The sequence below is a fragment of the Neomonachus schauinslandi genome, chromosome 5 (genome assembly GCF_002201575.2).
Source record: "Neomonachus schauinslandi chromosome 5, ASM220157v2, whole genome shotgun sequence".
Lineage (NCBI taxonomy): Eukaryota > Metazoa > Chordata > Mammalia > Carnivora > Phocidae > Neomonachus > Neomonachus schauinslandi.
The window spans coordinates 75,692,295-75,719,075 of record NC_058407.1 but is presented as its reverse complement, the minus strand read 5'-3'; the positions used below and the strand labels follow the sequence as shown (position 1 = coordinate 75,719,075).

The window sequence follows — 26,781 nt, the reverse complement described above, 5'->3', positions numbered from 1 at the left end:
CGCGGGAAGCCTGCTTCTCCCTCTCCCACTCCCCCTGCTTGTGTTCCCTCTCTCGCTGTGTCTCTCTCTGTCAAATAAATAAATAAAATCTTTAAAAAAAAAACACATATCCAGTCAGCATTTACTCCCTCTACAGACCGACATTATTCAGTGAGGTCTTGAAGTCTTTCTGAATCATCAAAGTTTAATGATGTTCACAGTTCTATATGTTTATTATGGTATGCTGATTTTAAAAATTTTATTTATTTATTTATTTTAAAGATTTTATTTATTTGACAGAGAGACACAGCGAAAGAGGAACACAAGCAGGGGGAGTGGCAGAGGGAGAAGCAGGCTTCCCGCTGAGCAGGAAGACTGATGCAGGGCTCGATCCCAGGATTCTGGGATCATAATCTGAGCGGAAGGCAGATGCTTAACGACTGAGCCACCCAGGCGCCCCAACATTTTTTGTGTTTTATGTAAGATACTGGACCATTTGTTTAATAAAACATTCTTTTTTTTTTTTAAGTAAGCTTTAGGCCCAACATGGGACTCAAACTCATGACCCTGAGATCAAGAGTTGCACGCTCCACAGACTGAGCCAGTTAGGCGTCCCTAATCAAACATTCCTTTTTAACATCCAGCCCATTTCCTCCTGCAGACTGGGCTTTCTGGGAAGCAGATGAAGTCAGAAATCAGCATGTAAGATGTTGCTCCTGGGATCACCACGTGGCTGAGAGAGAAGCTGAGCTGTGACGCAGTCACAGTGAAGTCCTCAGCTGATCCCATAGGTAAGTTCTGGAACAGCCCTATGATAGTCCTAGGATGCTGGCTGGCCCTGCTAGGAGGGATCATCTTGAAGGGCTGGGGGTGGGGGGGGGAAGGTAGTTTGTTCTGGTGAGGCCCTCCCCACAGGGGCTGACAGCTGAGGGCTGCCTTCCCGCAGTCCTCCCAGCTGCTGGGGCACAACCTTCATTCCTAAATAGAGGTCTGCGGCCAGCCTCACTCACAATGTCTATCTCACTGTACTATCATGTATCTCACTTTGAAAAATATAAACTCTTATTCCATTAGTTGCCTGAGCAACTCTTCACTTAATAGCCAGTTCTCCAGACTTACTGATAGTGGTGAACACACTGGTGAAGCAGAAGTAGTCAACCGCATTGAGGGAAAGAAGATGGTAAAGAAACTGCTCTCTTTCTTCTTCACAGCGTAGAAAAGCGTAACGCTTATAAAGCTTCCTAGGAATGGGTAAGACAAGCACAAAATAATAGTGTATTTTTCACGCTTTTCATTATGTCTGGCACTAAAAATAAACACCTTCACTTAGTCAAAGCCAAATACTTTAATTTTACTTTTAGGACTCAGTCCTAAGAATATAATACGAAGTACGGGCAAGGTTTATTCACAGATGTCCACTAAAATGTTATTTGTAAAAGGAAAAATGTATCACGGTATATGCATATATTGCAATACTGTGTGAGCATTGAAAATAAAGTTTATGAAGTGTTTTAACAACAACAAAACTACTAACTAAAAATAGTAATTTTTATTAAGCACTTACATTTAAGCACTTTTCCAAATGTTTTATAGTTGTTGATACATTTAATCCTCATGATTACCCTATGAAGTAAGTCTACTAGCATTCTCATTTTATAAATTAGGAAAACAGAGATACAAAAAACTTAAGTATCTTGTCCAAAGTCATTCAAATAGTAAATAGTAAAGGCAGTATTTGAACATAGCCATTCAGTCTTCACAGCTTAAACTCTTATGATATAGTGTAATGTCTATAATACACTAAACTAAAAAAGGGATGATACTGGGGAGCCTGGCTGGCTCAGGTGGAAAAGCATGCAACTCTTGATCTTGGGGTTGTGAGTTCGAGCCCCAAGTTGGGTGTAGAGATTACTTAAAAATAAAATCTTTAAAAAAAAAAAAAAAGGATGATACTGAATTGTAAATACAGTATAATCTTAACTAAGAGAGCATGCATAGAAGAAAGTACAGAAGAAAACGTGAAATACTTGGTATTTACCTTTATATAGTGGGATTTTCTTCTTCTTTAAGTAAGCTGTATACCCAACGTGGGGCTCGAACTCATGACCCAAGATCAAGAATTGCATGCTCTACCAACTGAGCCAGCCAGGTGTGCAACTATATGTATGTATGTATGTATTTGTAAGTAAATTCTGCGCCACATGTGGGGCTTGAACTCATGACCCTGAGATCAAGAGTCACATGGCTCTACTTACTAAGCCAGCCAGGTACCCCCAGGCACCCAACCTTTATGTAGCACTTTATGTACTTTGGCCACAGTGGCCATGACTGATTTATAACGGGCAGGGATGGGTGAGGGGAGTAACCAGTTTCAGAGAATAAGATCAGGTTCACAGGTTATACCTCACTTTGCATTCTTTATCAAACCTACTCTTTGGACATTATGACTCATCTTAAAATGCTCCAGGGGGTAAGTAGCCCAATCGATGATGTGTACAAATGCAAAACTACAAAAAGAATGTTACCATGATGAGATTCCAACACACAGTCTTGAGATCTTTGAGATCTTTGTTGAATTTTTTGCATAGCTTTGTTCTAGAGACCTAAGTCCTCAGCCTTCAAATTAGGTCTAACATATATATTATATAGATGATGCATTTTATTGAAGAGGGTTTCTTGACAGAGTAAAGGGAAACCTATTAAAACAGTTAACAATTAAGTAACATGCATTTGATTGCTGTCCTGGCTCTAAACTATTGAATGTAAGCACTGGCAAGACTCTCAAAAGAAACCTGTTAATGCGGACTTTTTTTTTGCTACTTCAGGTTTTGTTGTGATCTTTATGATATAAGGTTTACATAAATTCAACCTATATTTTGGATATTACTGTCAGCTTGTGTGGACTAGTTAGTTTTTTTTCTGGTTGAGAACAGAGCAATCTGGCCTTTGGCTGTCAAGTATGGTGTGTCCTCCCAGGTAAAATCAAATACTATGTCAAACCATGGAGTTTCCAACGCACATGCCTGTTAGAAAGGAAGAACACACGTGCACAGGAGTCAGCAATTCATGCTTAAGCTGCCAGTCTGCCAGCTTATGCAATCTGCTTTGCAGACACACAGGTCACAGAAGCAGAAATGTCTAAGAGGCTGTCTCTTACTTGGTGAGCAGCTGGTTGGAGAGCAACTGCTTGAGATGCTGGGACAAGAGCTTCTTTTCTAGAGACAGTCTTATCCATGCCCGAGCTCGTCCGACGTCAGTCTTGATCTCACTCATGTTCTGAATATGCCTACAGAACAGTAGCAACAGCAAAGATGTAGATCCTAAGAATAACCCTGAGCTGGAAAAGAACTAAAGCATTACAGCACTTTGCTCAGAACACTTCTTTCATACTTAGCAGAAGTGTGAATGGGTAATACACATTTTATGTTGATTAAACCATTCAAAGGTTCCATCTGAATCATGAATTCTATCCCACATCAGAATTACATTACAACACATGTGCACAGGCACCACCCTCAGATAAAGCAGTTAACACTCGTTTATTCTTTCAGATTTTATTATGTTCTTGTTTCAGCCTCATGGTTACCTGTAACCTGGCAGTTGATTATTCTTGACCCTTAGGAAAATAAAAGTAAGTTTTTATTCAAAATAATTTGTCTAGTTTGACTATCTGTCACAACTTTAATCCACTGACTTATTTTTCAAGTAGTTTCTGGACAACATATGGAAAATATGAAATCTTACTTTCCTTGGCACTTGAAGACTGCCCCTTTTTTTTTTTACTTATAAATTCAAAATTCCTTTTTTTTTTTTAAAGGTTTTATTTATTTGACAGAGACACACAGCCAGAGAGGGAACACAAGCAGGGGGAGTGGGAGAGGGAAGAGCAGGCTTCCTGCGGAGCAGGGAGCCTGATGCGGGGCTCGATCCCAGGACCCTGGGATCATGACCTGAGCCGAAGGCAGACGCTTGACGACTGAGCCACCCAGGCGCCCCTCTTTTTTTTTTTTTAAAAGATTTTATTTATTTATTTGAGAGAGAGAGGGGGGTAATGAGCGCAGGAACACAAGCAGGGGGAGTGGGAGAGGGAGAAGCAGGCTTCAGGCCAAGCAGGGAGCCCGATGCGGGGCTTGATCCCAGGACCCTGGGATCACGACCCAAGCTGAAGGCATATGCTTAACAACTGAGCCACCCAGGCACCCCATAAATTCAAAATTCTTAAGCATTTAAAAGACTTTGAAAATTGTGTGGCCACAGAAGAAATCGTATGGTCAAACCCCAACTGAACGTTACATGTATGTATAGATTAATATTCTGTGTGGAAGTCAATGCTGTACCCAGAAGGACTGAGTTTATCTTACCTTTTTTTTTCTTCTTTAAAAGATTTTATTTATGGGCGCCTGGGTGGCTCAGTTGGTTAAGCGACTGCCTTCAGCTCAGGTCATGATCCCAGGGTCCTGGGATCGAGTCCCACATCGGGCTCCCTGCTCTGCAGGGAGCCTGCTTCTCCCTCTCCCACTCCCCCTGCTTGTGTTCCCTCTCTCGCTGTGTCTCCCTCTGTCAAATAAATAAATAAAATCTTTAAAAAAAAAAAAAGATTTTATTTATTTATCTGACAGAGAGAGAACGACAGCGAGCACAAGCAGGGGGGAGCAGGCAGGCAGAGGGAAAGGGAGAAGGAGACTCCCCACCAAGCAGAGAGCCCGACATGGGGCTCAATCCCAGGACCCGGGGATCATGACCTGAGCCGAAGGCAGACATTGCACCAGCTGAGCCACCCAGGCGCCCCTGAGTTTATCTTCCTAAATTATTTTCCTCCTAAAGGGGAAGAAGGATTGGGCAGGAAGGGCAAGCCTAAGGGGCAGGGTAATTGTAAAGCCACTATAGTGAGTCACTAAAAAGTCTTTGTGATTGTGACCCACCATCCCTTCCTCTGATTTTTATGTCCAGAATGACTCATCCTAGCTGTAATAAATATTACAACAAACCCTTTCCTCTAATGATTCTAAGAATTCAGAATAAGGAATATCCTCCCCGTAAAATATACACATATTCTCTCTCTTTTTAAAAATATTTTATTTTTAAGCAATCTCTACACCCAACATGGGACTCAAACTCATAACCCTGAGATCAAGAGTCACATGCCTCACCAACCGAGCCAGCCACATGCCCCTCTTTCTTTGTTTTGTCCTTTTCTTTTCTCCCTTTCTCCTTCCCTTCCTCTCTCTTAATCCTTGGATCTAAAGATTTAGGCCCTCATGCCTCAGTACTGATATGTGATCAAAGACTCTTGATAAACGAGATGCAAAGCATTGTATCACATTACACAGACACACTGACGAGGTGGCTTAAAAACAAGTCAGAATGAGGAATTAAAAGAAAATTATGTTGCCATTTTTGTAGGTCTTAGCCAACCTCACCTCATTTCTAAGAATTTTTTTCAGAATTTATGACACACTGATTTTATCTTTAAAGGGCTTATTCCAGTATACATGGTCATGAATAGAGAAAGCTGTTGTCAGGCAAGCCGCCTCATAGGCTCTGGTTCTTACTGATGGTGCTGGCAGTGGGGGGACACTTGACAACCCAATCTGGCACCTATGAAGCATGAGCCTATGAAGCAGCACTGGATCTTCCTCTACCCTGCTGACATTTCCCAAATGATGACACAGCTGACTCAAAGCAACACAGAGAAAACGCTCAGGCATTTGCCACTTAAGAGTTCAACAGTATTTATAAGGTACCCTGTGAGTGTAGTGCCAAGGAGGAGCTCACGTAATTGAGGAATACCAAGCTGATTCAAAGTGTATTCACTGAAAATGAATCTACACTAGGTTTGATAAGCACTTACGTTGTATCATCTCATCCTCAGTATTCTTTCTATTCTAAAACAGTAAAATCGGGGTACCTGGGCGGCTCAGCTGGTTGAGCGTCTGAATCTTGATTTCGGCTCAGGTCATGATCTCAGAGTCCTAAGATCAAACCCTGCGTCGGCTCCACGCTGGGTGTGGAGCCTGTTTAGGATTATCTCTGTCTGTCCCTCCCCTTCCCCCCAATCCTCAAAAAAAAAAAGATAAAAATAAAAAAAAACATTAAAGCCTACTGAAATAAGTTTTATGTTGGCCTTAACCAAGTTATCTGGAGACATGGTAGGTAAGAATGACAAAGTGAAAAATAACTATAATTTGAAAAAACAACCTATGTTTAAGGAAAAAGAGAAGGACTGGGATACATAATGTGCAGTCTATTTTAGGTAGCAATCAGCATTCCCATCATAAAATTATTTACGTTAGTTTTATGTATTTTTTTTTTTTTTTGGAAAGAGGCATGGGAGTTAGGAGATGAGGCCTCCAGACTCTTCTCCTCAAGCCCATCTTATTCACTGGCACCAGGGAAGTAACTGTTTAAAATATTGGCTCCTTAATATAATTCCTTTGTTCCAGAACCTTCAAAAACTCATAGGATACAGTCTGAACTGTACAGGCTCACATTTAAGACTTACTACTCCTCAGCCTCAACATATCTTCCTAGTCAAAAAAATTCCATTCCAGACAGCTGACTCATAAGACTTTACATTCCATTACCTGAAGTACTTTCTTCTTGTTTCCCTATTTGATTCTATTCGTGTCTGAGACCTCAGCTTCTTCTAGATACCTTTCCATGACTACAACAGGCTTCCATGACCTCTTCAATGTATGAAATCCTACAGTCTAATTTGAATTTGCCATGTACAGCTTATTACTTTTCTCATTCTCTCTTGGCATACATTTTTCTCAGCTTGTAAAAACTCCCTGGGGAAAGGAGCCCACTATTCCTTAGCAGCCCTGCAGACTTCTTTGTACCCTATAGGGCCTAGCACATAATAGGAGCTCATAAACTCTGTTGCTTTGTAAATATCTATCTAACTTTATGCTTTAACAATTTTTATGTGTTGTGTTATTAAACTGTAATACAAATCTATTTTTTTTTTTTAAAGATTTTACTTATTTAATTGACAGAGAGACACAGCGCGAGAGGGAACACAAGCAGGGAGAGTGGGAGAGGGAGAAGCAGGCTTCCCACTGGGCAGGGAGCCCGATGTGGGGCTTGATCCCAGGACCCTGAGATCATGACCTGAACCGAAGGCAGACGCATAATGACTGAGCCACCCAGGTGCCCCTGTAATCCAAATCTATTAAAAAATTAGCTGTGCAGTTATACCATTTGAATCTGCTTTTAACTGGAATAATTTATTGATAACTACAATGGAATTCAACATACTATACAAGTATTACTTCCAAAAGAGATCTTGTTAATTCACAGAAAAGCATATATGGCATGGCTTAAATAACTTATTTACTTGATTTATTTCTAACACTGCTACAAAACTGTATAATTTAGAAAAAAATTTTTCAAAGATTTTATTTATTTATTTGACAGAGAGACACATAGCGAGAGAGGGAACACAAGCAGGGGGAGTGGGAGAGGGAGAAGCAGGTTCCCCGCTGAGCAGGGAAACCGATGCGGGGCTCGATCCCAGGACCCTGGGATCATGACCTGAACCGAAGGCAGACGCTTAACGACTGAGCCACCCAGGCGCCCCTAGAAAAGTTTTTTTAAAAAAGATTTTATTTATTTGACAGAGATAGAGAGAGAGAGCGGGCGCACACACAAGCAGGGGGAGTGGCAGAGGGTGAGGGATAAGCAGGCACCCCTTGAGCAAGGAGCCCAAAGTGGGGCTCAATCCCAGAACCCTGAGATCATGACCTGAGCCAAAGGCAAAAGATTAACTGACTGGGCTACCCAGGCGCCCTTAGAAAAGTTTCTATGTACTTTGTCTCATTTGATTATCACAAAAACGAGTGAGAAGGAGATCATTATTTCGCTTTAAGGATGAGAAAACAGAGTAACTGAGACTAAGTGATCCATTCAAGGTCACAGAGATAATAAATATTGTTCTAGAGATGTCATCCATTTTCTACCAATTACATCTTCCTCACACTCACATTCTTGGAGAAGCTCCCCTTCCCCAGACCCAGAATACACAACTCTATTTACCACCATGACCTATGGCCCCATGATCCTAATCCTTCACTTAGAATGGACTGAGTAAGAGGAACATGCTGAGCTCACTAGATTTTCTCTCAGAAACTAGGAATTAGTATACTGGAAGAAAACCAAGTTAGTTTTTGTTGAATGCTAAAAATAAGAAACAATGTTAAAGCCAGGGCTTGGGCAAGCATATGCACAATAAAACAGAAAGGGGAGGGGAGGGGAGGGAAGGGGAGGAGAAGAAGAGCAGATGTGAAGGGAGAAACAGCGATGATTTGCTTCTAGTGAGACAGTGAGAGTAATCTGTGACAAGACTGTAAGCAGCCACAGTTTCTGTTCTTGGATTCTGGAAGACACCCTCATATATCTCCAATAAATCCATCCCTTTTTACTGAAGTGGGTCTGAATGGGCTTCTGTTCCCTAAAACCAAATGATTTCTAAGAGTGGCAGTACCTCTAAATTTGAATCCACATTTCCTGAATCCAAAATCAGTGCTTACTTCACAATATGTATCATTAACAAAACCCAGTATTGTTCGTTCGTTCGTTCATTCATTCACTCACTTAAACCTGGTATTATTTATTAGAGAAGTTAAGGATTAGCTGATTTTAGTTTAAGTTCATATTCTGTACAGACATAAAAATTCCTCAAAATATTCCTTCCCAGGGTAACAAAATCAATCATAACTACTTAATTTTAGTGTAGAATAAAGCCAGATACTCATAAGCATGTATGTACACATTATTAGTAAAAAGATAAGAAGGAACTAGCTAATTTACCCTCAGGTAATTTATTCTCATCTTTATAAATACAATTTTTCTAGGATCTACTTAGACATCCTGTTCATTTGTTTACATAGTCAGAATACCCAGACTTGGATTATAGTATTCAGTCTCCTTGGTCATGTAATATTCTCCTGAACTCCTCAACATCAATTACAATATCATTAAGAAAAAAAGTCTATTTGAACAGTTAGATGACATGTACATGGCTACTCTGGAAAGAAACTGGTAATATTGGTAACACCATGATAATCTCTTTTAAATGCAGAATCTGTACAATTATTTACTATCCCCAGCCTTTCTCTATGGAACAAAAAATCATTCTACAATGGACAGTCTGGCATCTACAAAGGTTTTGGGGAGTTGTCTAAGATACTAAGACAAAGGGGAAAGCCTTTAGATATATCTGTCCTGGACTCAAAGCTAAGCAATCTGGTGCCAAGACTCTTTACATCTATGAGGACTCAAAGTGCCAATGTCTTTTTGCCTCAAGAGATAAACCTGGAAAGACAGGAGGTACCAACAGAGACATATGCCTGAGAGAGAACAGGAACTCAGAGAGGTATACTAATCCTGGAAAATTAGTTTTTTTCTTTAATTGTCTAGACTGAAAGAAATCAAGGTTTATTTTTATTTTTTTTTTTAAAAAGATTTTATTTATTTGAGAGAGAGACAGACAGAAATAGCGACAGAGATAGTGACAGGGATAGCGAGAGAGAAGAGAGAGAAGCAGGCTCGCCACTGAGCAGGGAGCCTGACGTAGGGCTTGATCCCAGAACCCCGGGATCATGACTTGAGCTGAAGGAAGGGCCTTAACCGACTGAACCACTCAGGCGTCCCTACAAATCAAGGTTTAGAATATTACTTGGGTGTTTTTCTTTAAGGAGAAACATCTATATCAGCTATCCAGGTAATGATTAGGGACTAAAATGAAGCACTTGTCAAGAACCTGAAAACAGGGAAATAATCCTGTCCACTAAGAGTAAAACTCTAAAGTAAATATATCTTGAATAAGAACAACAATGTATAAAACGCCATCTTAAAGGGCCGGAATGGAAGCAGAGAAAAGGGAGAGACAACCACCGGCAGTGTTTTCTTCAGAGCTATCAGTCCCAGGAGCATGAGGATCACCAGTGTAGAGCTGGATAATTACATCTCTGCTTCTGAAGATAGCAAGCAGTCTTCTGATTTTTATCTAGCTTCCAGGCAGAGAATATCCATATTGGTGAATGAGTATCAAGTCATCTGGTTAGGGAAATAATGTTTTGGTTTCACTGGCTTCCTGTGACTCTCTCCTTACGTGGTCTAGATGTGACCAGAGTTGACAGATGACCGAACTCCAGCCCATTATTTTTACATCTCTCTTAGGTATCTGAAGTAAATGTCTTGGTTAGTAGGATTCAGTATCTTAGAATCTGACTACATTTTGGTTTACTAATTATTTGGTTTCTGAGCTCATAAAGCTGAAGAGACTCTAGCATATGGACTATGAAGACCTCAAAAGAGTGCGGCTATGTATGCCAAAAGAAACTGGGAAGTCATACCCATCAGAATGGCTATTGTTTAAAAAAAAAAACCCAGAAAATAACAAGTGTGGGTGAGGAGGTGGAGAAATTGGAATCCTTGTGCATTGCTGGTAGGAATATAAAATGGTACAGCTGCTGTGGAAAAGAGTATGGTCGTTCTTCAAAATATTAAACATGGAATTACCATATGATCAAGTAAATCCACTTCTGGGTATTTGCCTAAAAGAACTAAAAGCAGGGACTTGAACAGATACATGTATACCCACATTCACAGTATTCACAATAGCCAAAAGGTGGAAACAACCCAAATGTCTACTGATAGATAAATGAATAAACAAATGTATATATGCAAGATGGAATCCTTACCTAAAAGAGGAAGGAAATTCTGACATGCTACAACACGGATAAACATTATAAACATCTGATAATGAAGATTTCAAAAAGTGTAAGACTAAGTGAAAAAACCAGATGCAAAAAGCATGGTTCCCCTTAAATGAGGATAGGCAAATTTACAGAGGCAGAAAATTAAATAGTGGGTGCCAGGGGCTGGGGGAGAAGGGAGAATGGGGAATTACTTATTTATTGTTCATTGGGCAAGGAGTTTCAGTTTGGGATGACAAAAGTTCTGGAGATGGACAGTGGTGATGGTTCCACAACACTGTGAATACACTTAATGGTAGGTTTTATGTTTTATGCGTACACATAAAACATATATAAAATTATTATATATGTATTTGTCACCCATTCTCTCACCCACCTCCCCTCTGGTAACCATCTGTTTGTTCTCTATAGTTGAGTCTAGTTTTTTTGGCTTGTCTCTTTTTTCCTCTTTGTTCATTTGTTTTGTTTCTTAAATTCAACATGTAAGTGAAATGCTATGGTATTTATCTTCTTCTATTTCACTTAGGATTATACTCTAGCTCCATCCTTGTTTTTGCAAATGGCAAGGTTTAATTCTTTTTTATCATTACCACAATTTTTTTAAAAAGGGGCATGTGGGTGGCTCAGTCAGTTAAGCATTTGACTCTTGATTTTGGCTCAGATCATGATCTCGGGGTTCAGCCGGGAGTCTGCTTACCTTTGTCTCCCTCTGTCGCTCCCCCCTCCCCGCTCACAAGTGTGCTTGCTCTCTCTCAAATAAATAAATAAATCTTAAAAAAACAAAAAACAAAAACATAGAAAGAAAGCAGAATCTATGTGGTGGGTATAAGAATGTGTTCATTGTAAAATCTTTTGACTTCCTTGTACAGTTAAAATTTTTTATGATAAAATGTTAGGGGAAAAACCCTGAAGTCTTTTTTTGGCAATGCCGTTCTACCTTATGAAACACTTTTTGAAAGCAATCAACCACATTTTTTCTTTTTAAAGTAAACTCTATGCCCAATGTGGGGCTTGAACTCGGGACCCGAGATCAAAAGTCGAATGCTCTACCAACTGAGCCAGCCAGGCACCCTGCCAATCAGTCAAGTTTTATTAAAAGCATCTATCATTTGGTCAAAACATCATTTTAGGATACTTGGGGGTCTTTTTTCAGATTTTTTATAAGACAAAGACTGAAAATTGAAAGCCAAAGTAACCCTTATGTGTTAAGTCACAGGACATCGATTTTTCAGTTGAGTATCCTAAACAAATAGAGATTTAGTCAAGGTTATACTAAATTATATTTAAACTGATGTGCACCCTACACTACTGCTGACTTGTCTGTGTCTACTCATGGTTGGTATTTTCCTGGCAATGTGGCAAAGGCTGAGAGCCTGCATCTAGTTAGAAAGAGACCTGACCTATGGTCAGGAAACCTTAGTTCTAGTTCCATTTCTGCTATTAATTGGCCTTTTGGCCAGGATGCTGGGGTAGCTTAGTCAGTTAAAGTGTCTGCCTTGAGCTCAGGTCATGATCCCAGCGTCCTGGGATCATGACCCGAGCCGAAGGCAGGCGCTCAACGACTGAGCCACCCAGGCGCCCCAATCAAATCTTTTTTTAAAAAAATCCAAATCCCTTGCCCTGGCTGGCAGAGCTGACTTGATTTGACAGCATTATCTTCTGCCATTGTCCCTCATACCACTTCTTTGGTTCCTCAGCATGCCTTCCTTGCTTGTTGCCCTGGAGCCTTTTTCTACCTATTCCCCTCACCTGATAGCTTTCCTCTGATACCTCCAAAAGAACTTCCACAGGCTAGCCTCCTTCTTGTCATTTGCATCTTAGTTCAAATATTGCTTCCTCCAAGAAGCCAGCCCAGATCATCTGTTATAAAGCAGCTACCCAGTCACACTTGTTCACACCCCTATTTTAATCCTCTCCATAGCAGTTATTTGTTCTTCTAACATTACTTTTAAACTTCGTGAGAGAGGCAATCTATCTGACATTGAAAACTATTGAATTGCTAGTAAGTGTTAATGGAGTCCAACACATAATTGGTGCTCAATTAACTGTTAAATGAAGGATTTGCCTATTTTATTTTATTTTTATTATTATTTTTTTAAACTTAGTATGACACACAATGCCCTTTATTTTTTTATTTTTTTAAGATTTTATTTATTTATCTGACAGAGAGAGACACAGGGAGAGAGGGAACACAAGCAGGGGGAGTGTGAGGGGGAGAAGCAGGCCTCCCGCAGAGCAGGAAGCCCGACGTGGGACTCGATCCCAGGACTCTGGGATCATGACCTGAGCCGAAGGCAGACGCCTAACGACTGAGCCACCCAGGCGCCCCAAGGATTTGCCTATTTTAAACTCTGTGAGTGTGCATGAGGGTGTGTGTGTGTGTGTGTGTTATGTGTGCTTATCTAACATTTTTGCTTATATCTTTATATCTTTACCTGATTCAACTGGCCAAACTATTCAATTATTTTGGTTACAGTTTCGGAGCTTTAAAAAGGTGGTGATTGCTAAGATACTTTTTACTAATCAACTTAATTTTAGAATATAGAATAGAAACTTAAGAAGTCATATTGCTTAGCTTCTTTTTACAGATGTGGAAGCTCAGGCCCAGGCAGGTTAAGTCTAGGACCATATCACCAATTTTACTTTTAATATTTTATTTATTTGACAGAAAGAGAGTACAAGCAGGGGGAGCGGCAGGAAGAGGGAGAGGGAGAAGCAGGCTCCCCACTGTGCAGGGAGCCCGATGTGGGGCTCAATCCCAGGACCCTGGGATCATGACCTGAGCTGAAGGCAGACGCTTAACTGATTGAGCCACCCAGGCATCCCTCAAAGTTGTTTTCTAAAAAGACTTCTGGGACACCTGGGTGGCTCAGTCAGTTAAGCATCTGCCTTTGGCTCAGGTCACAATCCCAGGGTCCTGGGATCGAGTCCTGTGTCGTGCTCCCTGCTCAGTGGGGAGCCTGCTTCTCCCTCTCCCCTCTGCTCATGCTCTTTCTTGCTCTCTCTCTCAAATAAATAAATCAAATCTTAAAAAAATAATAAAAAGAATTGTCTGTGAGGTATACGTATACACACACACGTAAATAAAGTTGGAAGCAGAAATAAATGTATATGTATATATATGCATGAGTAAGTATACACACATTTGTTTCTAGGCCTATTTTGGGTTCTTTAGATTTATTACCTCACTGAATCTTTTTTTTTTTTAAAGATTTTATTTATTTATATGACAGAGAGAGACAGCGAGAACAGGAACACAAGCAGGGGGAGTGGGAGAGGGAGAAGCAGGCTTCCCGCTGAGCAGGGAGCCCGATGTGGGACTCGATCCCAGGACCCTGGGATCATGACCTGAGCCGAAGGCAGACGCTTAACGACTGAGCCACCCAGGCGCCCCTCACTGAATCTTTTTATTTTACCTTTTTTAAGATTTATTTATTTTAGAGAGAGAGAGCATGTGTGTCTGTGTGTGCGCACGTGCGCGTGCAGGTCAGGGGAGGAGCAGAGGGGGACGACAGAGAGGGAGAGGGACAAGCAGACTCCGCACTGGGCCCTGACACGGGGCTCAATCTCATGACCCTGAGATCTTGACCTGAGCTGCAACCAAGAGTCAGACACTTAACCAACTGAGCCACGCAAGCACCACTCACTGAATCTTTACACCAACATTTTGAGAGAAAGACTGTTACTCTCCCATTTCAGAGGTGAGAAAACTGGGAGTGTAAGTAACTGTCTGGGGCTATAGAGCTAGTGCATGGCAGAGCTGAAACAGCAACCTCTGTAGGCTGGTTCCAGAGCCTGAGGTCTTAACCAGGAAGCTATGCTGTCTCTTACAAAGCAAAGGGAGTATATCTAAGCAGGATACCCCTCTCCCCGAAGAACAACATGAAGGAGATAAAAGTAAATAAGCAGAAAACTGGCAGGAGTAGGATAGCCTTATGTGTTGTGACCATCTCCTAATTAGGTTTTAGAAGTTAGGTTCTACTATGAAATCACTGTAGAACACATGTGGTTTTATTTTTCCATTAAGAGAGCTGGAGATCATTTTTCCCTCAGAGTTAAAACTATTCTCATGCTGGCCATCAAAAGGAATCATAACTGGAGTGGTGGGGGGTGGGAGGGATGGGGTGACTGGGTGATAGACATTGGGGAGGGTATGTGCTGTGGTGAGTGCTGTGAATTGTGTAAGACTGATGAATCACAGACCTGTACCTCTGAAACAAATAATACATTATATGTTAAAAAAAAAAAAAGAAGATAGTAGGAAGGGAAAAATGAAGGGGGGGAAATTGGAGGGGGAGATGAACCATGAGAGACTATGGACTCTGAGAAACAAAGGTTCTAGAGGGGAGGGGGGTGGGGGGATGGGTTAGCCTGGTGATGGGTATTAAAGAGGGCACGTACTGAATGGAGCACTGGGTGTTATGCAAACAATGAATCATGGAACACTACATCAAAAACTAATGATGTAACATAACATAAAAAAAGGAATCGTAAGATTCTTTGAGAGCAACTATATTTTGTCTAGCAAGGAATAAGAGCATTGGAGATATAAATATATAAATTGATTCAGATAACAAAAACTAACATTTACTGAAACTTACTATGAGCCAAGTACTTCTTGAAACTTTTTATAGAAATGGACTAACTCATTTAATTCTCATAACAATCCTATGAGCTAGAGAACGGTTTTTATCTCTGTTTCAGAGATGGGTTAATTGAGGCACAGAGAAGTTACAAAAATTGCCTAAAGTCACACAGTTCAAGCAGTAAAGCCAGGATGTGTAAGCACTACAGTAAGCCACCACTCTTAAGAGCTATGCTTTTCGGGGCGCCTGGGTGGCTCAGTCATTAAGCATCTGCCTTTGGCTTGGGTCATGATCCAGGGTCCTGGGATCAAGCCCCACATCGGGCTCCCTGCTCAGCGGGAAGCCTGCTTCTCCCTCTCCCACTCCCCCTGCTTGTGTTCCCTCTCTCTCTGTGTCTCTGTCAAATAAATAAATAAGATTTTTTTTTTTTTTTTTAGATTTTATTTATTTATTTGAGAGAGAGAGCACATGAGAGGGGGAAGGGTCAGAGGGAGAAGCAGACTCCCCGTCGAGCAGGGAGCCTGATGCGGGACTCGATCCCGGGACTCCAGGATCATGACCTGAGCCGAAGGCAGTTGCTTAACCAACTGAGCCACCCAGGCACCCTAAATAAATAAGATCTTAAAAAAAAAAAAAAAAAAGAGCTATGCTTTTCAGTTGCAAGTATCTGACAAATCAAATAAACATCAATAATTAATATTAAGAAAGCAATAAACCATAAAAGGGAAGTTAAGTGTTCTAATGTTGTAACATCGACTATAAGCCTGCATATTTTAAGAGCTAAGTGTTGTGCCTAAAATGTTTAAAAGAAAAAAGCCTCTGTCTTCCTCATTCAATAAATCTATTTTAGATATCTCGATTCTTTCTCACAATTTCTAAGACCAGTAATTGCAACTGGTAATTCTCAGATTTGCATTTACTTCAAATTAAACCTACGTGACAGCAGTTTTTCTGCCAAGTAACTTGTCATTATTTGCAGATTTTTTTTGGTCTGTGTCTGTGGGCAGCAGGTATTTAAGGAGATTTTAAAAACTGAACAAAGAACTTATAAAATAATTTAGCTACTTTAAAACTCTTCTCAGTTGTATTTTCCCTTTGAATTTAATACTAGGAAAAAAATAATAGTTTAAAAGTAAAATAAGTAAGATTATAAAAAATGTTTTCCTCAGAATACATAAGCATAATACATAAAAAATACACATAGCCATAATTATTTGAGCAATATAAGTGAAAGCCATAAATATTTGACAGTTATCATCAAATGCTAGCATATATACCTCATGTCTTGGATAAGAGAGACCCTGAGTGTTGGCAACATAACTCCTGAGTCAGATTTTCTTCTTTCTGGTCCAAGGGCAACTATGTAAAAAAATATCAGCAAAGTATTAGAAAAATAACAGCAAGGACAAAAAAAAAATCTACATGGTTCACATTCTATAAATAAATACTTTCAAACTACTTTGATAAGAACTAAAGAAAACAGAAAAGCTCATTTTTTCCCCCTGAATGATGCTACTTTATTAATACAGTAAAACAGCTATTTTCTAATTAATCTGGGGCTGCATTTGGGAATTTAAAATGAATCATAAAAGCCCACTCAGCAAATAATGCAATGTGTGCAAATTTTGGCCATGAGGACCAGTCTTTTTCTAAACTCATTCAAATAGCTCTGGATAACTACAAGAAAGGAATGTCTATAAATTAAGCTACTAAGTATGTGAATTATCTCTGGGTTCATAAATTACAATCACATAATTTCTTTATACTGTGAAAGAGTGTTTAAAATGGAAAATCTAAGAGTCTGGGCTCTCTAGTCTGGTAAGTTTCTACTTCAAAGTTCAGAATCCAAAGTACAGTATATCATGCAAAGTGAGTAATCTAAATGGACATTTAGAAGTATAATATCTGTGAGTCATTCTCTTTGGAGCTTGAATGGTTAACATTTATAGAAGAAGGAAAGATTGTTCCCTTATATAGCAAGAGCTAAGCAATCAATTGTTGTCTAAGTATTGCAGTTGGGAGTGCTCGATTGCACTTTAAATGGGATGCTGTGGAGTTCTGTGCCCTTTCTTTATCTGCATTTTTCTATCTGTAAATGAAAACTAAATTGTAACATCACACTTCGCAAATACAGTGATAACATGAGAATTTAAGATGTGGGTTTTACTGTATATTAAACCTACATTTTCTCATTTTTAGATCCATTCTACTTTGGAGAGGCTAGGGTACAGTGCAGAAACACACAGATACATGTGAAGCTGGCCTGGAACATTCTGTCGTCTATAGGGTCTGCATGTTTCGGCACCTGGTGGCAGCGGCTGGGCTGATACTTGGCAGGTATGAATGAGCGCTGCCAGGACAAAGAGACTGTGGCCAGGCCAACCGAAAGGCAGTTCTTTTGAGGGCCTTCCACACCAGGTGGGTGATAAATAGGCCATCTGTCATGGCTGTTTCAGATGGAGTTTTCAATGGGTCACTAAAAACACTGCTTTATCTTGATACCCAAGAGGTAACAGACACCAAGGAAACTGTTCCAGTGACTTGCAGGGAATGTGCTGTTAGTCTTCCTGAGACTCTCACCATTTAAGTATGTAGTTAATGAAAGCACACCTCTCTTTTTGGGGAGAAAGTAAAAAGTTCAGAGAACGCTTCTACACTCCAGATGATTAGATAGCATGAAAGAGGGCCACACTAGTGGTAAGAAATAGGTTGAAAAAGAGAAAAAAAAAAAAGATCATGAGGTAGGAAAAGGAACTGAAACCATAATCAGCAACCTGGCTAGAGGGAGACATGACAACAAGAAGGAATCATGCCTCTGGAAGCAGAGCGCAGGCAAGAGGCTTAATAAAGAGGAGTCTGACATTTAAAGAGCAGTGGCATCCACAATAAGAGCATTCACAGGCCTAAGCATTTTTTGGGCATTCTATTTTGGAACCCTATTTTCTCCACTCTTCCCTGATCAGTGTTTCTTAAACATATGATGTACTTTATAAAACACTTGTTTTTAAACATTTTAAAAAAGATTTTATTTATTTATTTGACAGAGAGAGAAAGCACAAGCAGGGGGAGCAGCAGAGGGAGAAGCAGGCTTCCCGCTGAGCAGGGACCCCGATGTGGGGCTCGATCCCAGGACCCTGGATCATGACCTGAGCCGAAGGCAGACGCTTAACGACTAAGCCACCCAGGTGCCCCCAAATGATGTTCTTTTTTATGTCTCCATGCAATTTGTTAAAGTCTTTGGCTCACCCTTTAACACTTCTGTATCTTTCTCCTTGTTTACAGCCTATTTAGCATTTCAGCTTGAGAGCACTCTAGCTTAATAGTTAAGAACATGGCTTTCTCAAACCCTACAGAGAACTTAACAGCTCACTGACTTTGGGTGAGTAACTTAACCTCTCCAGGGTCTGTTTTCTCATCTGCAAATTGGGGTCAGTAGCAATACCTACCTTATTCAAATAGATGCAAAGCATTTAGAATACTGCCTGGCTCAAAGTAAGTTCTCAATAAATAAAATAAAATGAAACTTAGCTTTAATTTTGCCTCTTTGTGGAATCTTTCCTAAATAGTCTCTCTTCCCAAGGTACACTGTTAGATGTCGTTACCTCTAACAGGACCAGTGAAACTGAACACCTAATATAAACTTAGCATAATTTAACATTTCTATTACTGTTAAACTATATGCCTCTTGAGGCTCAGTCGTATTCTTTTCTTAGAATACCTACAGGGCCGGGGCGCCTGGGTGGCTCAGTCGGTTAAGCGGCTGCCTTTGGCTCAGGTCATGATCCCGGGGTCCTGGGATCGAGCCCCGCGTCGGGCTCCCTGCTCAGTGGAGAGTCTGCTTCTCCCTCTCCCTCTGTCTGCCTCTCTGCCTACTTGTGCTCTCTATCTTTCTATCAAATAAATAAATAAAATCTTAAAAAAAAAAAAAAGAATACCTACAGGGCCTGGTGGAGGTCCCATACCACATACATGCTCAACAAATACTCATGGAAGATAATGAGACTATTTAGGGCCAGATGGCGGAGATTTAAATGACAAAATAGAAATCTGTACAACTCCTAGGATGGCAGGAAGGATTCTGAAAAGAATGCTATGCTCCTGAGTGCTTTTTTAGTTAGTTAACTACAGTGACAGTACGACAGTTTAAGAGAAATAAGGGTGATGAGCCAAAAGTTATTTCACAGGCCAGCTTATGGATGAACTAATACCGTGGCAGCCAGGGAGAACGAAGAGGAGAAATATGCAGTGGAAAAAAACACAGGGGCGCCTGGGTGGCTCAGTTGGTTAAGCAACTGCCTTCGGCTCAGGTCATGATCCCAGGGTCCTGGGATCGAGTCCCACATCGGGCTCCCTGCTCCGCGGGAAGCCTGCTTCTCCCTCTCCCACTTCCCTGCTTGTGTTCCCTCTGTTGATGTCTCTCTCTGTCAAATAAATAAATAAAATCTTTAAAAAAAAAACCAAAACAAAACAAAAAAAAAAGAAACAAAAAAACCCCACAGAACTTAATGACTTGATGTAGAAAGTGAGCAAGACCCAAGAGTCAAGAACAATATTAAGTATGAATATAAAATGATTTAATAAAAATTATCTCATTGAATTATTACTTTCCTTTGGATTTGTTCATCTTAATGTTGCAAATGAAGAAACTGAGGCTCAAAGAGGTCAAGAAACCCGCCCAATAGTACACATTCATCAAAAGGGGCAGAGTGTTCTGATGTCATGTCCACTGGGCTTTCTGTCATATTCCAGATGACTTTCTAGCTTCCAAGCTTGATTGAGAGAAGAGTACTGTTTCCATTAAATAATGTGGAGAGAAGGGAGAAAGCCTAACAGGGACAGAGGGAGAGGTGTTGAGATAATTAGTTTGTTTTCAGATGTGCTGAGTTTGAGGTCCCACTGGGCCATCAAGGATGGATGTGTAGGAACCAGGGCTGGAGAAAGAGATTTGTGAATAATCTGTTAACCAGATAGTTGGAGGACAACATAGGAGGTAGGCAATAGTAGTTATATTATGGTTTGAATTATGTCCCCCAAGAAGACGTAGAAGTTCCATCTCCCAGGACCTGTGAATGTGACCTTATTCAGAAATAGGGTCTTTGTAGATGATCAAGTTAAGATGAGGTCATTAGGGTGTGCCTTAATCCATTGTGACTGGTGTATGACCTTATAAAAGGGAAATTTGGATACAAAGACAGACAGGAGTAGAGAAAAGATGAAGACACATGGAATACGCCATTTAAAGGCCAAGAAATTTCTGAGATGACCAGAAGCTAGGAGGGGAGAGTGGGACAGATTCTCCTTCACAACCCTCAGAAGGGACCACCCCTGCTGACACCTTGATTGTGGACTTCTAGCTTCCAGAACCATGAGACAGTTGTTGTGTAAGCCACCCAGTTTGTGGTATTTCATTACGGCAGCCCCAGGAAACCAAGATAGTAATTTATTAGTGACTTTGGAGGGAACAGTTCAGAAGCCTCTGAGCAGAAAGCAGTTAATGAGTGAAGCCATACTTTTCACCTAGAGATCTAAACTCTAAGAAGGTTTCCATGAAGTCTACTCCAGAAGAGAAATTTATACACGATTTAAATGTATACATATATTCCTATTTCTTATTTTAACACACTCAAATGTAACAGGCCACTTTCTCCTTCAACATAAACACTTGTGGATTTAATATTTAGCCACAGGAATTCTTTTTGTATATCTGCTTGAATCAAAGCTGCTACATGGGCAGGAAGTCTGTAGAGCATAGAGACTGTATGCATTGTTTTTATAGAACCATCTACAGTCCGCAGGCAAGTAAGTAAAGAAAAACTTTATTTTTAAAGTGAGTTCTGTGCCTAATGTGGGGCTTGAACTCAGGACCCTGAGAGCAAGAGCTGCACGCTCTACTGACTGTTGGCATCTCAATAGCAAAAAATTGTTTAAGATTTTATTTGAGAGAGAGAAAGAGAGCACACAAGCGAGCACATGGGGGGAGGGGCAGAGGGAGAAGCAGGTTCCCCGCTGAACAGGAAGCCTGACGTGGGACTCGATTCCAGGACCCTGGGATCATGACCTGAGCCGAAGGCAGACACTTAACGACTGAGCCACCCAGGCGCCCCTCTAACAGAAAAATTTTGATGAAGATAATTGAAGAGTCTCTCAAAATTCTAGGACTAGACCCAGAATAACCATTTAAAAGCAGTATTTCCACCCCCTCCTGCATCCTACTCCACTCCTTGCCAACTGATTTAAAAATCCATTTAAAGTTTAGTGGAACCTTGTCCAAAGATGCAAGGTTTAAGAACACCACCTATGTCTAAGCTGGCCAACATTTTTAAAGGCAGAAACTTTTGGGTAATATGTCAAGAACAGTCTTCTTTCTAGGATCAGTTGCATTCTGAGATCCTGTCTCTGCAACAGAACTTCGAACTAGCCTACTAGGTGCAGTGACTTGATCAAAATTAAGACAGTCTGGAAGACATGGAGGAAACTTAAATGCATATTACTAAGTGAAAGAAGCCAATCTGGAAAGGCTACATACTACATGACTCTTAACTATATGACATTCTGGAAACGGCAAAACTACGGATATAGTAAAAAGGCCAGTAGTTGCCAGCGATTAGGGGAAAGAGACCGATAAGTAAGTGGAGCACAGAGAATATTATTAGGGTGGTAAAACTACACTATCTGATACTATAATGGTCAATCCATGTCACTATACATTTGTTTAAACCCACAGAAGGTACAATACCAAGAGTGAACCCTAACGTAAACTATGGACTCTGGGTAATGATGTGTCAACGTAGGTTCATCAACTATAAGAAACATACCACTCTGGTAGGGGATGCTGATAATGAGGGAGACTATGCATATGTGGGGGTGGAGAGTATATGGGAAATCTCTGTATTGCTGCTCAATATTGCCATGAACCTAAATCTGCTCTAAAAAATAGAATCTATTTAAAAAAATTAAGATAATCTACCCTGCTATGACCTTCTTGTTAAGACAGACTTTTTCCATTCTTCTACAACCTTTAAAATATCTCTGACTCCCGTTTTGTGTTGCTTCGGAAGGAACAGTAATGATCTATCATAGAGACTCATCCTGGCTCAATGCTAGTAACAGCAGTGTTCAAACATACTGTGAATTTCTAAGTACATAGAGGATCTCTCCTTGATATGAAAATGCAGACTGTTTACTGCCATTAATTGGGATGCTTAACAGTTGGTAAACAGAAGTATTTTTTGGAAAAAAAAAAAAAACCCACCCAGATTTAAAAGCAGAAAAGTCAATAAACTGCTAATTTCTATATAATTAGAACACATTGCTTCTCAATAATGAAATATTTTTAAGCTAATGTTTTTATACATATATCACACTGTCATATTTTAAAATTGTGGGCTGAAGCATCAGAAGTGTTAGAGCAATATTTATAGTAAAATCCACCCTTCCTAACAGACAGTAAATTTGATTTCAAAAGCTACATGGCTTACATTAATCCTACTTAGGATCAGTAAAATATATAGCCTGTGTTCATACTTTGTGTGTGTGTTCACTGTATGAAGCTTTGACACATTTGATACTTCTTAGCCTTGACTTCTGAGTTTTGCTGGTCCCCCTGACTAATAAAAGGCCACTGCAAACAGCTGAGTCTCTGGTTGCCACCTCAACTACCCAACACTTGACCAGATAGCTGGACATGCTCGCATGCCACATTTGGCAAAAGGGCCAAATACCTCCAATCTCCCTGCCTTACTTAATTGAGCTCGATTTTCCAACGTTTCATCCTACAAAAGGCTATTTCTTCCTAGAAATTTTTTTCTAATTAGGGTAAGCTATCTGGGTTATGGTCTTATGATCTGAACAGCTAAATTTTCTATGAACACAGGTAAGTGTTAGAGATAGTTCCAGGGCATACACCAATGCATTTTTACTTTTTCTCAACAGAAAAAGGGGCAAAGGAGATGGATACTAGAGAATGCTTTTAAACCTGATCTTAATCTTTACAAATATAGTTACATCTTGGGACATCAGAACCTTGACATTCTATTTAGTGGAGCTTCCGGTTAATGCAGTATCAAATTCATATTCCTAGCTGTCTCAGTAGAGACAGCTATTATTTCCAAGAATAAACACCACATTTAGGGTAGTACTGCAATGAGGGGAATGGAAGTAGGGTATGCTTCAATCATATTTGCAATGCTTTCTTAAGCTGGTGGTTGGCTTATGAGTTTTTAAAAAATATTATCTTTTTTACATTTCTGAATGTCTAAAATCCATAATTTTAGAAAAGGTTCCCCAATTGCTGATTCAGTATAAAACATTTTATATCTACTAACTTTCTACCATTACTACTACTTGTTGTGAAATAGATGGTTATTTTAACATAAAGAAAAATACATAGAAGGCAAAACATCTAGGAATCCTACATAACTCTAATTAGCTAAAGTATAATAACACTTCTAACATGTGGTGTCTTGCTATAAATTGAAGAAATCTGACTCCTGAAGACTTTTGAGACATATATAGATGTTTTTTCTGGGAAAGATTATTAATGATGGTTATAAAACTTAAGGGAAAAAAAAAACCAGTATGCACTACACCCTAACACTGGTGAGAGTAAGGTATACTTGTATGATCCTTTATAATTCATTAGGGCTTTCCACATGTTATCTTACTTAATCAACATTATAGTTTTACATAGCTTAACATTATTTTCCCTGTCTTATGGATGAGGAAGCTGAAGATCAGAAAGGTCAAGTGACCAAGATCTTTTCCCAGATCTCACAGCTAGTAAGTAATTTTGCTTCTTCTACTTTATCCCACTACTGGCAATGTGGGTAAGTTTCAGCCTGAGAGAGAGGTAAAGACAAAGCCATATGGTATTGATTCTTCACATAGCCTAATGCTGCCAGTTCTGCAGAAACAAACCAATGAACTCTCACCTGGAGATTCTGCAAGGTGCTCTTGCTTCTCTTCTCTGTCCTGAAACTGAATTAAATGTGACCACAAAGCTGACTTCCCCTGAAATTACAAGGTATAAAAAAGTTTTTCATTTTATAAGAAATAATCAAAAAATAACTTCTCACCAAAACCATTCACATGAAAATGGTCATTTTGAAGTTTGGAGCTATCCATTCCAGCTGTGTGATATTCTGAGCAACTCAGTCCATGTGAAATGAGGGTCTTCCTTTGCCTCACCGAAAAGATTAGCAACAGCCCGGGGAAGGGCAGCTAAACAAAAGGCCAGAAGTACAGGCGTGGGGATTTCTCACTTCAGTTCAGGTGTTACTTAGTTGTATGTAATTAGGACTGTCTACACTGGCCACACTGGAAACCACAGAATTAAAAGGCTCTAGCAGCACAGAATGTATTTGTGTACATTTATAGGCAAAATATGTTTGGATGTATGGGATGGCAGCTAGGGAAGAAAACTGGAGCCAGAGGAGAAAGAGAAGGGGAAGAAGAAAGAATATGCCGACAAGAGAAAAAAAAAAAATAAGAACAGGAGATAAGAGGGACAAAAGCAAAGAAACCATTTGATTTTTTCCACCCTGAATAACTACATAACATAAAATGGTAAAGAACTGTTAATTCTGGCTAAAAGAGTTTTTTCCTGGACAGTGACGAAAGCAGACACTTAATGGACTCAACGGGATATAACCTCTGCAGTAAATGTGATGTTTTATCCTTTCCTGTTTACCAGGAAAGAGCCCCAAACCACCTCTTAATCATGGGTTTTATTTTCTTTTTCTGGAATTAAAAAGCCGGTGGTGCATTTCTAGTCATCCTGTGACAAAGGAACATATCCTTTAATTTTTGTATCTTTTCTTCCTTGTTCATTTCTTTTCTTTTCTTTTTTTTTTAAAGATTTATTTATTTATTTGAGAGAGAGAGAGAAACAGTGCGGGAGAGAGGGACAAAAGAAGAGGGAGAGAGAAACTCAAGCAGACTCTGTACAGAGCCACGGAGCCCGACACAAGGCTTGATCTCATGACACTAAGATCATGACCTGAGCCAAAATCAAGAGTTGGGAGCTCAACCGACTGAGCCACCCAGGTGCTCCTCGTTACATTTCTTGACAGGGTTCCTAACCAGCCACGTCACCAGGGCCTCCTGAGACTATTACCTGCTTGATCTGCAAGCCGTGGCTCCATATCCTTTCCAGTAGGTCACAGAGGCTGGCGATCAAGGTGTTCTCTTCCAAGCCGGTTATGTTTGCTTCTCCATGGCCCAGTTCCACTGCTTCATGTCCCATCTTTTCCACCAACATGCGCTTTGTCTGAAAGCATCATGTATGGTCACAGGTGTTATCCCCGCAATGAAGCCAAAGACCAACAAGTCAACTACTAGATCAGAGACCTGGGTTCCCTTCATTCTTCTTTTTTTTAAAAGATTTTATTTTTAAGTAATCTCTACACCTAACGTTCGAACCCTGTACAACCCCAAGATCAAATGTCACACACTCCATGAACTGAGCAAGCCAGGTGCTCCCTCTTCATTATACTTCTAATTGTAGACTTTTAATTACTTTGGAAAAAGTGTCTTAATCTCTGTGGTCAACTAACTGCAGTTAATATCACATACGCTTTTAGTATTTTGTCAGATAAATAGGGGGTCACTAGAGGGAGATTCTAATACTATTTTATCTATCTCTCGCTATATATATATTTATTTTGCCTCCCCACAATACTATTTTATTTTATTATTATTTTTAAAGATTTTATTTATTTATTTGATAGAGAGAGGGAGAAAACAAGCAGGGGGAGTAGCAGGGAGTGGGAGAGGAAGAAGCAGGCTCCCTGCAGTGCAGGGGGAGCCCGATGCGGGACTCGATCCCAGTATCCTGGGATCATGACCTGAGCCGAAGGCAGTGGCTTAACCAACTGAGCCACCCAGGCACCCCCCAAAATACTAAAGTATCCCCATGTAAACACTTATGATTGACAATTTTCAGATTACTAACTTGAGTAACACTGGGGAATTACACCAGACCCGGAAAATGTACTGTAAGAATCTGAAACCCATCCTGCCACAACTAACCCTCCACTGCCCCTGCATCTTGGCATACTGAAAATATCTGCAGTTAGTTTTGATTGCACTTAGGCAAAAACCACAACACAAACAGGCAGCTCTAAATTTTTTCAGACTCCCTAATTTATGAGTGAACCGGGCCTCTTTTTCCTTCCTCTTTTCCTCTTTTATCTTGTCTCTGCTCATGAGTATGCACCAGAAAATGGAAGGGAAATGGAAATGAGTTGTTTTTTTTTTAAAGATTTTATTTATTTATTTGAGACAGAGAGAATGAGAGAGAGGGCACATGAGAGGGGGGGAGGGTCAGAGGCAGAAGCAGGCTCCCTGCCGAGCAGGGAGCCCGATGCGGGACTCGATCCAGGGACTCCAGGATCATGACCTGAGCCGAAGGCAGTCGCTTAACCAACTGAGCCACCCAGGCGCCCGGAAATGAGTTTTAAGTAAGTAATTTACAGCAGTCTTAGCTGCACTTATAA

The 26,781-nt window shown here is 40.2% G+C and overlaps 1 protein-coding gene across 1 annotated transcript in view; it reads right to left on the bottom strand.

Moving 5' to 3' along the window:
• Positions 1–26,781, bottom strand: part of DENND5B (DENN domain containing 5B) — a 185,025-nt gene that overhangs the window by 16,288 nt on the left and 141,956 nt on the right. Inside the window, exons 10-14 of the mRNA XM_021690540.1 lie at positions 25,401–25,553; positions 24,217–24,295; positions 16,564–16,645; positions 3,137–3,265; positions 1,099–1,220 (exon numbers count right to left, since the gene is read on the bottom strand). Of these exons, the coding sequence (XP_021546215.1) occupies positions 1,099–1,220; positions 3,137–3,265; positions 16,564–16,645; positions 24,217–24,295; positions 25,401–25,553 (565 nt within the window). The remainder of the gene's footprint in view (positions 1–1,098; positions 1,221–3,136; positions 3,266–16,563; positions 16,646–24,216; positions 24,296–25,400; positions 25,554–26,781) is intronic.